The sequence below is a fragment of the Typopeltis vanoorti genome, chromosome 2 (genome assembly GCF_054136105.1).
Source record: "Typopeltis vanoorti isolate ZY-2024b chromosome 2, IOZ_Tvanoo_1.0, whole genome shotgun sequence".
NCBI classification, from domain to species: Eukaryota; Metazoa; Arthropoda; class Arachnida; order Uropygi; family Thelyphonidae; genus Typopeltis; species Typopeltis vanoorti.
The window spans coordinates 116,929,987-116,943,638 of NC_143550.1; the positions used below are offsets into that span (position 1 = coordinate 116,929,987).

The following is a 13,652-nucleotide window of genomic DNA, read 5'->3' on the forward strand; positions in this document are numbered from 1 at the left end:
GATACAAAAACTGGGGGGTGGGGATGGAAAAATCATACAGCACTACAAAGCAACTAGGTTAATAATGAACGAAGAAAAAAGAAAGAAAAAAAATTATATGAAAACAATCTTGAAATAAAATGATTATTATTAAATTTGTCATACTTTTATTGTCATTTTAATTACTATTATTAATTATAATTATATTATTGTAATTATTGCAGCTGAGATAGTTAGCAGTTAGCCCAATGAAATACTCTGCTAGTATAAACTCTGAATATTCTGTCCGTTTTTGTTTTTTTTTTTCAAAGAAAAAGTCTTCGAAATTTAAAAAAAAAAAAAAAATCGATAAATTTAGCTTCTAATGAATTTGTTCTGAAACGTCAAATTTATAATTTTAAAATCAAAAGTGTGTATAATACAATTATGCCATTTTTTAGTTTCATGATAATGAGAAAAATTAATTCCTCATTTCGGAATTCCACTGCGAATAGAAATCAAAATTGCCTAAAATGAAAGCTCAACCACTACTGCAATTAATGTTTGAGTAACATTGGATGGAAACTTAGCATCGAATTATTTTCTTAAAAACGCGATTATTATCATAACAAAAGCATATTAAATTAAAATTTGACTGATTAACTCCCTGTACATAAAAACGAATCTGTCATCTTCGGCCGGCAATAATGCCAGTGTTGTCAGTAGATTATAAACCATCGTAAACAACTAGGCCATAACGGTGGGTCGAAGAAAATCATAGGTGATGTCCTTATACTGTTACCACTAGTTATGATGATAAAAATAAGGAACTCAAGTGTTGAATTTGTCGCTCAACACTTGAGTTCACTTAGCGACAAATGTTGTTGAATCGAGATTGTCAACACTCTGTTGAGGAACATCAAAATAAATATAAATGTCGAAGATACAATTTATAAACACACTGTATATTCAATAATTACAATCAAGACAATATAAGACAGACAAGAAAAGTCATTATTATAATGGCGCAGCAGAGAGAAATGATTTAAAAACAAGCTCTTACATTTCCTCCGAAAGAGACAGGTAGATTATCTAGATCGATATATTCTTGGATTGCACTCCCATTAACAAACTGAATTTTTTCTCCGTACTCTTTGGGAATCCACGTCCTCACAACTTTCCATGCAGCTGAAACGTAACATTTTAACAATGTTAGTTCTTTTCCACTGTAATGCTGTTTACCTTTATACCAACCAGCTTCCATCACTTGCATATTTCAACACTATTTCAATTAGTAGTCACAGAAACATTAATGACTTTTCAACAACAATTAAATTTAATTCTCTTTAGTTAGTTTCTGTTTAGAATGGTCAGACTTCCTTTAGTTAGGATTTATTTTTACAATTTAAATAGTAATATACCGTATTTAGCAAACTTAAGTGGCAATAAGTTTGAAAATGGGAATATTAATTATTGTTGAAAAGTAATAATTTTCCTTAGTCTATTCTTTATTTATAAAATCTAATCTAATTATTGTTATTATATTACGTTATTTCTAGGAAGATACGGACGTGTCATTTTCTTGTGTTGAAGAAGATTTTATTCAATAGCTAAAGAAATATTTAATAATCATTCGATAATAAATGTATACAGTGGTAATTACAGAATGTGTGTAGAATCTATGCAGGTAGTTCCATAAATACTATGTTAAACCTAGAGGGTTGGCGCTACTTTCAGTTGGAGTCTGATGTTGATAGTTGGTGGAATTGTTGCCCTGTTGTTAACGTTTTAAGTGTGTTTGTGTGTGTGTGTGTGTGTGTGTGTGTGTGTGTGTGTGTGTGTGTGTGTGTGTTACCATCATCAAAAATTCTTCGTATGCATTCTCAAGGCCAAGGAGTTGTATAGGCATCTGTGATATTTCTATATCATTAAGTTTACATAATTACCAGCTTCCTGTAAAACGTTTTCTCTTACAAACTTGGTCAAGTCTTTAATATTGTAGATTTGACATTTTGCCATTTCAAAGCACTACTTATTATCAATTTCATCAAGATCTTAATCACTGTCTGATTCGTTTTCCTACTATTATGGCATTAATTTTTTTTTCTGACTTTTCCTTTGTCATTCTATATAAGTGACTACATTTAGATTAGCGCTACCTACACCTTCTTGAAGGCTAACGACGTCGAGTTTCTTTCAAATATTTTTGAAAGTATTCTGCTGTTGATGATGTCTGTTCTCTGTCCTAATTTTTCTCAGAACTGTCTTATGATATTTTATTTCTAACTCTAATCTCAAACTCATAAGTTAGAATTGGATTATGCGCTTCTCTTGTATATTGCTACTTAGTATTTCGGATAATTTTTGTCTCATTCCATATAAATTTATTCAACTGACTGGTAGCTATATCAGTTTAGTTTATTCCGTTATCTATTTTTATACTTTATTTGTCAATTTCATTAAATGCATGGTTAAATAGCTGAAATAAGTCTGTTTTTGTCTAATTTATTACGTGATTTTATATTAAATAGAACCACATGTAACTAATGGTTCTAAAATTCGGAATTTTTTATCCAACAAAATAGACTAAGTGGCCTGAGAATACATGCAATTTTCCAATAATATACCAGATTCATAGCCTTCCTTGTATCTGGCTTAATTCTAACCAACCCCACTCAACTTACGTTTTTAGAAGATATATCTTTTAATCTCCTGGAGATATAAAGGGCGAGTGAATAACGTTTACCGTTTTCTACCCTGTAGTCGTAGAAAGGGGTAAACGTTAACGTTTACGAAAGCAAAAAGTGGTTTAAATCTCACCATGGCATGAATATTGACTAACCAGAGTAGAGGTGTAAAGTAGTTTGATAGAAATAAAAATTTAAAAAAAAAAAAGTAATCAGAGCATAAAGTCCCGGATTATATACTCCTTAGGCCCAGAATTCTAATATGCAATAGATTACCGAATTTTCGTGGGTGTGAAATTATCATAAAAAGGATATGTATTCCCATTCTTTTCGTTGAATCGTATTGCATCTCCCCGTCTCAATCGTTATCAGTGAAGATATGGGGATCGAATTCTAGGGTAAAGACGCAAGGATGTTTTCAGCAGGAGAGATCTAAATTCGAAATTCCTTTGATGATATGAGGAAGTTGTAGATTCTATCCCCCCCCTTCCTGAAAAGTGGAGGGGTTTCATCCCTCAGAACGTGCAGACAGCCAGAGAATCAATCAATCTACAGACATAGAAGACTGGTGGGGACGGAAGTTAGAATATTACAATAGGCTGGTATAGTTAGGCTACTGGAGAGAGCTGTCTGTCTCTAATAGCCCATGGGTTTGTATCCCGCCGCGAACCGGTTTCTAAATGTCTTTAGGTAGCAAATTTCATCGACCAATGTGAGAGCACTACCTTGATTAGATGACGCCTAAAGTTAAAAAAATCAGTATTTGTTCTCCACAGCAGGATTTCCTGATTAACAGACCATTAGCTACGATATCAATGCACGATATATTGAAAATATTTCATCGTATTTATATTTAAAATATACATCCCGTATTTAAGGGAGAAACGCCTTTCCGTGTATGGCGACTGGGCAATAATCATCATGGAGTTCAGTTGTTTTCTCTCCTATTAAAACAGTTCAACAATTTACAGATAGCCAATAGGTTTTCATAGCTGTCATAAAACATTTTCTGAATACCTCGTGACAGTTTCATTGGATCTTCTATGAATATCCGAACTTTCTTGTCACAATAAAATTTTATAACTTAAATTCCTATACTTTATAACCTTAGGCCTGTAAAGGCTCTCACCACAGTACTTTATAATATGGACTAAAACTGTTCATTACGAAGCACTCTCTAAATATCTGCATTGTTATGTACTCGCGATAGCTATGTTTACTCCACGAACAATTAAATACTGCCCCTTCTCCGATCGATTGATGAGCAAAAATGCATTGCTTTAGACTTCAGAAAGATTTTTTTTTTAATTCGCCGTAATAATTTTAATGGGAAGAATAATCCATTAAAAGTTTGTAAAAAATTTTTTGATGTGGCTACAAAAAGACAATCAAACTGCGCATGACTAATATTTTGACAGAACAAGTTTTGCAGTTTTAATAGAACTTGCAACCTGTACGATGCCTTACATCGCTTTTCGATTAGACTCAAGGAAGTTTCATGACAGGATGCGTTTTATGCCTTCACTTTGAAGAAAAACATTCTTCATTGTATTAGCATCAATGAAGCCAACATCGAATGTATGATTAGGAATAGCGATGCGTCATCAATAAATACCATTTAGAGACGTCTCTTAGATTACATATTCGTGTCTCATGTCAGACAAGATGTCTATAAAGGAAAAATGTTTTCGAAGTTCTGGAATCTCTTTTACTCGATAAATTTCCTTCATATGTTAAAATTTTTTTCATAGGTTATTCTTTTATTGAATATTTTTTATCATGTTAAGCTATAAATTAAATGAAAGACGCCAAAAATATATATTCCTGTTTAACCCTTTATCCAAGTGTAGGCTGAACATAATGCATAGTATTACATATACACACGCGAAAGGATGTGTGATTTGCATTATGGGATACAAATTAATGTAAAGTAAGTAGCCCAATCGTCAAGATACTTCGCATGCAAATTTTGTTTATTTTCACTTGAATAAAGGATGAAATAATAATAAAATTTCTTGACATCTTTAATTTATATTATTAATTTAAAATTTGATTTAGAAATTATTATTTAAAGTTCTTAAATAGAATCTTTTCCTTTGAAACCATACTCTATACTGTATGCTTTGAAATAAATAAATTTTACAATATTATGCTGTTTTTTAATCATCGAAATCTGTACTAATGTTTATTCGTTTTAAATAGTGCTAAACATATTTAAAAACTGCTCTTTAAAAACATTCTACTCACCATTAAATATCCACGGCATATTATACACTAGAAAATGTCCTATGGAAGAAACAAATAAATAAGCGTAATGAGTTATTTTATACGAATAACTTTATATCAGAGGTGTCCAAAAGACGGTTGCAAGGCCCTGGCGAGTCTATTTAATTCATTTTCAAGATGCTGAGAGATAATTAAGATCATTAATAAACATTATTATATCTTAATTCAAACGTATGAAGGACCTCCCGACGTTGTTTGAACATCTCTGAAGTAATTTAAAGCTAGAAAATGAATGCAACCCGTTATGTCTGGAATGAAAATAGCTGAACAGTAATAACGCTATTATCTGTTCTAATATACTGATTTACAGTGTAATCCCTCGGGCAATTAAATTCGTTATATGCACAAGCTCGGTAACTTTTCATACTGTTTGTAAACAAATTTTTAAGAGAATCTCTACGAACAGTCTGTCTACTAATTTTCGTTCCGAATATTTCCCTCTTTACTTTATTATGATTAAAATGTACTCAAACTCAGTGTTGTTTCAAGCATAATATAAATATATATACATATAACACCTTCAGTCAGAGAGATTCAAAGCTGACCATAGGGGGCGTTGACATCGCCATCCTGTGAGTCGTTAATAGATATCCATAATAGCTGTATGTTATGACTCGTGTTGCTTACGTGTTTCTTTTTAATTTTCGAAACCTGCAGACTGTACTTTCTTGAGTAATACATTTGAAGAAATAATCCTCGTCCACTTGCATTTTTTTTTTTTTTGTATTGAACCACTACAAATTACTCGCAACATTTATTAAAAACAGATGATAGTTAGATAATTACCTAAAGCCCATGGATAATATTTCTTGAATGCATGTACAATAAATTTCATGATATCCATATCCTGCAAAAAGTAAACAATATTTAAAACGAATATAGAAAAAAAAATTAAATGGCGTGAGAAAAAATTTGAAGAAATAAAATGAACAATTAATTTTAATAGTATTCAATTAAAATTTTATGTTACCATTTGTTGTATAGTAATATTAAAATAAAACTGAATAATAAAACTAATTTAAAGTTGTCTATTTAAAATAACTGAGTTGTAAAATTTACAACTCAGTTGTTTTAAATAGACAACTTTTAAGAATAACTTCGAAAAATAAGAAACGATAACTGAAGTACATTTCATAAACAATAATGCAAGTCAATATATTGTATTAAATAATATATCGTATTTAATGACATAATAATGCCATATTAATTGTTTCATAGCAAATTTAAAATTTTCGATGTTTTTCTCTTGTAGATAAAATGTTATGTTAGTTTTAAATTCTGGTGAGCTGAATTCATTTATTTTCTATATTGCTCACTAGTTTAAAGGACGCAGAATAAAAACCTTATATATACTGATAATATTTTAATTTTCATTTGTATTATTAGTATTTATTTATGATGAATAATTGTTACAATATTAGACTATTTTAGTTTATTCGTTATTTAATTTTTATATTTTTGCTGAAGTTTTCCCTTGGTGAAGCATCCGCTTGGGTTTCCTAATACGAAGGTAGTCATCGTCTGTCAATGCAATTCAATTTAATTCTGTCTTCCTTGGAAACGCCCATACATCAAGGAAGTTCGAAGAAACGAACTTTAATGTCAAGTAATGCTGACTTTTGCGCTTTATTTAATTTGTTATTAAAGTTGGTGTCCTACATTTGCATGTCAATAAAAATGCCTTCTTTCATTTTACCTTTACTTATCCTTGAAAATGTATTCTTCAAATAAACAGGATATTTTGCTGTCCTTATGTAGAGATTTAATAAAATGTGTCAAGTCCAGATTAGCGCGAAGCGATGGCAAGAAAGCGTTTTTATTTTCTTGGAGCTAACAGAAAATTCATGAAAATTTACAAAACTTCTTCCAGTGCATATTCGTTTATCTTGTAAAAAACTTCTGCCTAGGTAAGACAAGAACTGTAAATGGCTGTTCTACTTTCACTAAAATTTCTCACATAAGATGAACAATTTACTAAATTCTTAATAAAACATGAATAATTTTATAAATCCTCAATATAATACTCAGCAATTTTCGTGAAAAACACGTATATAATTTCAGGGAATAAAAAATGGTGATAGATAAAAAAAAAAGTTAATAATTACATAATTTTAACGCTCTTGCCAAAATACATAAAAATGAATTAAACGCTTGTGTAATTTAATTAAAATATATTCATCAGGTACCCATCAAAGATCTCTGATATAGAATTGATAACGTACGGACCAGCACGCGATATAAATGATTGATGTGTATTATAAACTTAATTTCACAAATAATGAATTATTTGTGAAATTAAGTTTGAACTATGAACTATAAATCTCAAAAAGGCATCTTTACCAAATTGTTTATTCCACACTCACTGCAGTCAAAGATGACGGTAACAACTCCCCAGTCAGAGTCGCGGATAGCTTTCTCCACCCAGTAGAGAAAATACTGTCTTTGGGGTAGCAAATTTTCAGGATCCTTTACATGAAATTTTGTCCTTATTCGAACTGAAAAAAAAAAAGTTTTATACTTCAGATGTTTAAATTGTTACATTTATTGTATAATCACAAGAAAAAGAACATACTGTATATATACTATGTTCTCAAAATTGAAAGCGTTGATCAAGTCTACTGCTGAAAACCCTAGTTTTTATCTAGCATACTGAGTTATCAGATAACTCGAAATTTGACTGCGGAGCTGAAATTTTCATGCTACCCCCACAATAATATTTCATTTCTATAAATTTGGACTGGCTTAGTATGATGAACAGGTCAAAACTGTGTCACATATGATCACCACTTTCATTCAAGCTAAAAGTGGATTGCTGATCAACCTGTGGGGTGGATAAGTGGATAGCTGGAAGCAAAAGGAACCTTTTAAAGTTTAGACTAAATTTAAATTATTTTAGATAGTATGTTCTGGTCTTCATGTGCTTTATCAGAATCAGTGAAAAGTGGAAAATTTTGCCGATGCATTCTGGAGAAAAATGCATATTGAAATGTAATTCTATCAAAGAAAAAAAAACTATAGTTGATTGACATCTTTTTTCGACATATTTATAAGCCTAATTGACAGTTTAGGTAAAAGAATAAAGCTATATGTTTCTCCAGGGTTTCTTGCGAAGAGTTAGATTAAAGATCTATCACAATCGCACACTACTGTTCGGAGACAAACCTGGCAATCCATTTCACGTAGCAGATCATAATGTAGGAACTCATTCACAAAAGCATTTGTGCCAAACACGATCAGACAAACATTTGTTTGGTTTCGCTTAGTTAAAGAAGGGAAATTTAAGTGTAGCAGAGATTAAAGGTTTCTATATACTTTGTAAAGATAACGCTTATCTCCGACCTTTACTCTTCTGCTCCAACTCATGCGTAGATGACCATGGCAAATCGCATCCTTCCATACCAGAAACGGAGCACCATATGACTCTTATGGTTTTCCGACATCAGAAAAATCCTAAAAACGTAGACAACATAACAATTCTTCCGGTCCCGATGGAATCTCTTCGAATATTGTGCTTCTGAGCTAACATCTGTCCTGTAGTCAGCTAGCACTTATCCTAAGGCATGGAAATAACCACATATCCAACCTATTCCAAAAAATGAAAAAAAAAGAAAAAAGAAAAAAACGCGAGATGAAAGCCTGTCATCAAACTACAGTCCTATTGCAATCACCTCACCCCTCCCAAAATAACTGAGAAAGTCATTAACAGTGTGTTTCTTCTTCACTATCTATAGGCCTACCAGTTGATCAGACAGAGCCAACATGGATTCTGCCAATCGAGAAGTCGCTGCTTATCTCAGCCAACATCACCCATCACTGCACATATTCCATAGAAAGGTTTAAAGAAGCATATGCTGTCCTTCTTGACATTTGCAGTGCATTTAATCGTGTCTGGGATCGATGAGCAATATATTGCCATTCTTCGAACTACCTGCTACCTTCTGCAGTCAGTAAGAATTCTCTCTCTCTCTCTCTCTCTCTCTCTCTCTCTCTCTATCTATCTATCTATCTATCTATCTATCTATCTATCTATCTCTGGATAGTTCATTTGTAATGGGAGATGACTCCTCTTTTCAAGCTTTGACTTCAATGCAGAAACGTCTCTATTATATCACCAACTTTCTTTCTCTTATACATAAATGACCTCCTCTCAATCACTAGAAATCGTATTCACAACTTTGCTGACGATAATGCACTCCATTTGTCCTACTCATTCAACAAACCACGGAGTGCTCACACTTCGCAAACTTCTAGATCATCTGCAATCAATGCCTTAAACATATACCATAATCAATAGGGCAAGGATGACATGGTCACCTTGAATAGCACTAAAAGGCAGCCTTACTTTTTTTTCTTAAAATAAATTCCAACTCCCCTTACAGAATCACCAAACTGAATCAGATCCCACTCCTTAGACTGACGTTTACTTCCAGCCTCTCCTGATATAAACACATCTGTAGCTTCTGCCTTCTCATAAAACTAGTAATATTTTATATATAGTAATAATTTCACCTATCTGGCTATTAACTCTAAATAAATCTCAAATCCTCCTATCCTTAAAATACCAATCACATGTTTGGGATGGTGCATCGAAAATCTCCTGAAAATTCTTGACGCTGCTACAGGAAATTCGGCTCACAGATGATTCCTTCCTCATAAACTCACTTTAACTTCTATCTGGCAGATGCAGTTTCAGCTCTGTATCTGTTTTTAAGGTACTTCCATAGTCCCTGCACCACTGAACTAGCAACCCTCATTCCTTCACTTTTTTTTGTTGTGTCGGTTAAAACGTCAGTGAGTAGCAACGTCCCTTTTCAGTACCTCACTACAAGGGTACCGAACCTGTTTCCCCTTTTCATCTTTTCTTCTATCTGGCACGACTTACTTGATGAGGCGATCCCCAACAACTACAGCTTCCAGCTCTTCAAGAAAGAGGTCAGTGGATTTCATCTTTCTCAACCCTCACCAGCACCCCACACATCACACTGATGGCATAAGTTTTTCCAGCACTTTTTTTATCAGTAGGTGCGGTAGGCATTCGTTACTACCAGGAAAAGTCGAAAATTAAAAAGATAATGCTTCTATAAGTCACGTGTCACTGTTAATAAAGATGCTATGCGACTAAAAGATTGAGAATCATTTAATTCAATGAAATGCACAGTAGATATTTTAAAAGGGCATTCGCTACAAACAGATGTAACTCATTATAAATGTAATAGGTGAAAAAAAGAAATAAATAAAGATGCTAAGTACAATTTGGATATGAGATCATTTATTTCCCATCTAGAATTTCTTGGTACACTCTCTAGAGTGTTGGATTTATTTCATTACTCTTATCTTTTAAATGAGAGAAAAAAATTCCCTTTTTAAAATAAATATACAAATATAATTACAACCTTGTATTCTGACTTCATCTGCCTGTTAACAAGTTGCTAGTTTATCGAAGATGTATGAAATTAATGTAATATATTCCATGTAACATTCTGGAAATGGAGAATTACGTCGTAATTCAGTAAACCCCGTAAACAAGCCTAAATAGCTTATGAGAAAACCTGTTTCATTTAAAAATAAAACTAAAAATATATGAGTGTGTTAAGAGGACGTTGATTGGACTTTACAAGCAGTGGTGCTTGTGTTGATAAAACCGTTAATATGTTCCAGTGGGTTATTCTACAGACGAAGAGGAAATATTTTCGCCAAATAAACGAACATTCAGTGATAATATTGATACTTCATTTATGAATCATTATAAAGAAATTCGAAAAGTAATCTGATTGAAGGTATACGCCTGGCCAAATAAAACAAAACAAACAAATTGAAAATTATCCGATATTATTTCTTTTGATTAAGTAGGTGGCGCTACATTCGAACTCCAAAGTTAATCACGAAGCACTTGCTAAAACTGTTTTTTCGTCTTCCTATGAAAACAAATGATTATGATACGAGGGAATTTCGAATGAAATTTACAAAGAAATCGCTAACATGAACTCTATTAACGTGTAGTATTTAGACAACAAAATACATCAGCGTCCCCCCCCCTGGCATACACACACACACAGATGGAATTTCCAAAACAATTTAAAAATCGCAAGAAATATGTCATCATCGTGAAGCTTGTACTTGTAATAATCAGGTTCCTGTAAAGAATGAAATTATGCTATACAATAAATATAGAACCCATGATATAGTATTGCAGAAATATTGAAATGTCTTCTTTTCTTTTTTTGTTTTTTCCTTAGTTAATTAAATTCAGATTAAAATATTATTAGCGCTAAAAATTCACTTTTTAGCCGAAAATCAAATGCATATTTGTTTAAAAATATAATATAATATATATCACTTACCAATTGTAAATCCTTCTTTGTCTTTACCTCGCGCATATATACAACCCATTTGATAGTACTCCTGAGGAAGTTTTCGGGCGGTGATTTCTATAAAACGCAAAATTACATAAATACATTACTATAATCAGAGGTTGGCATCATTTATGTTTTCGAAAATTATTTGAGTTCGGAAAAAAATGAGTCATTGCTCGTTGACCTGTTATTTAAATTTAAATGTTATATAATATTTCTAAAACGAATTTCACAGTACGATAGACCCGAACCTTGTTCTTCCCATCTAAACGGGTGTCCTTGCTACCAAATAAAGTCCTTTTAGAGGGAGGGTCAGTATTCATGAACGTGCAAAATTTTAAAATTATACTAAAAAAAATTAAAAGTATTAGTGTCGTCGATGCGCTAAGGATAATTCGGAAATCCCACTCTACACGCTTCCTGACCGAAAAGATTAATCAAATGTAATATTTAGGAGAGCGATGCGCTAAGTGTCGTCGATGCGCTAAGGATAATTCGGAAATCCCACTCTACACGCTTCCTGACCGAAAAGATTAATCAAATGTAATATTTAGGAGAGCTTTAGTAAATGTATCTTACTTTCTATATCTTTTTACTTATGTGGTTGCCTTTAAGTTCATAAACGTAGACAATCGTTTTAAATCCTTAAAAATATCAATGAAAATCTTTCTATTGAGAACTAATCTGTAACTTTCAGGGTTTTTTCTTGATCGAATAAATCATATATATTGACAGAAAACATCATTATTTTATATGCATAAATATCTATATAATTGCATAATTAAAGTCTAAACCTAATATATTAATAAATCTGTATTTGTACAGAAAATTCTACGTAGAGTAAGAGCAAAAGCTAACTACCGACTTTGTCATTTCTCAAACAAGGCTTCTTAAAAGATAATGGCATCATTTATATGAGATGAAGTTATTTGTAAAATCTCAAAATATTTTTCAAAAGTCTAACTTTACCACAAAATCACAAGAATTCAACCATTTGTCATCTTTCAACTTTTTTAAAATCAACTGCGGAATAATTTAGAATGTTGGATTTTTTTTTTTTTTTTTTTTTTTTTTTTCAGTGTTGCTGTGACCGAAAGCATTCTTTGCTGCTGTACGCAGCGGCTGATTGCTTGCTGACGTCCACTTTTCTTGGCTTCAGACATTTGTATATTTTGGTAAGTGGGCTTTAGCCTTCTGCTGTTGATCCTAATTGTTCATTTAATCCTTTTTATCGTCTCTTGCCTTTTGCTCATTCAACAGCTGTCATGACAGTATGAAACTAAATTCGCTAATAACACACAGCATAGACATACCGGTAACTGAATTAGAAACTTTTATGCAGATGTACGTAAACGCCACTTACGCCGTGCATATGCAAAATACTTGACCACATGTGGCACTACTGTTCTAGCCAACTATTTAAGAATGCTGCTGCTAGTCAGTAATCGTCAACAGTGTTGATCTCAATGGGAAAAACAAAGGATCTTTCGGAGTATTGTGGGTGCCCGTCTGGTTGGAGCCAAGATTCTGAAAGCAACAGAGCTGACTGGTTTTTAAAAAGATGAAATATCCCTGATATAATCAGTGGAAAAATAATCCACATTTCTTGTCTAGGAGGAGTAACTGTGGTCGGTGGTCCTAAGACGATCTGTCAGGAACGAGATCGCCTTCGTCTGAGAAACATCGTGCAGAACTTCCTGTGTGCATCAACTGACCGAAGCATTTAATGAAGGCTGTTCCCGCCCTATATCTCCAACTGTGGGCAGGGAATTGAAGAGGATCGGTATTGGCACTCGCATGCCTACACTTAAAATAACTTTCTAATTCCGCAGACGGTATGTGTAGTTTGAAACTGAAAATCTGTTCATGTAACTCCAATTCTTTTTTTTTTTTTTTTTTGGTATACCAATTTAAAAGCAAAGTTTAGTGAAAACGGACTTAGTCCAGTATACGTAACCAACAAGACTAAAATAATAATAATAATAAATATATAAAATTGTTTAAACGTGCTTCTAACTAAAACTCATAGCCGTGTGCTAGCAGTTTTGAACGTTATTTATATTAATGCCAGATTCTGACTAGTGAAAACCGGTTATGAGCTTGTCACGAGACTTAAGACATGACACTTGATATTAAACGGAATTGATTTGGTCTAAGAATGCAAGTGGGAGTAATTGATGTTATTTAATTGCCAGTATGGACAGTATTAGATATTAGATAGAGTCTATATATGCTTATCGTATTGACTCGATCATATTCTTATGGCCAGGGATTGTTAGCAAAAGTAATTTGCTTTAGTATGATCGGGGGTGGGGGGGGATTATATGACATGTAACGATACTTCAGTATAAGGCACTAGCCTCTTTTT

General features: G+C 32.6%; 1 protein-coding gene across 1 annotated transcript in view; it reads right to left on the minus strand.

Annotated features, from left to right (window-relative positions):
* Positions 1-13,652, minus strand: part of LOC150109365 (motile sperm domain-containing protein 2-like) — a 39,543-nt gene that overhangs the window by 5,468 nt on the left and 20,423 nt on the right. Inside the window, exons 3-7 of the mRNA XM_090407726.1 lie at positions 11,273-11,359; positions 7,272-7,426; positions 5,718-5,778; positions 4,893-4,931; positions 1,022-1,146 (exon numbers count right to left, since the gene is read on the minus strand). Coding sequence (XP_090263852.1) covers positions 1,022-1,146; positions 4,893-4,931; positions 5,718-5,778; positions 7,272-7,426; positions 11,273-11,359 — 467 coding nt within the window. The remainder of the gene's footprint in view (positions 1-1,021; positions 1,147-4,892; positions 4,932-5,717; positions 5,779-7,271; positions 7,427-11,272; positions 11,360-13,652) is intronic.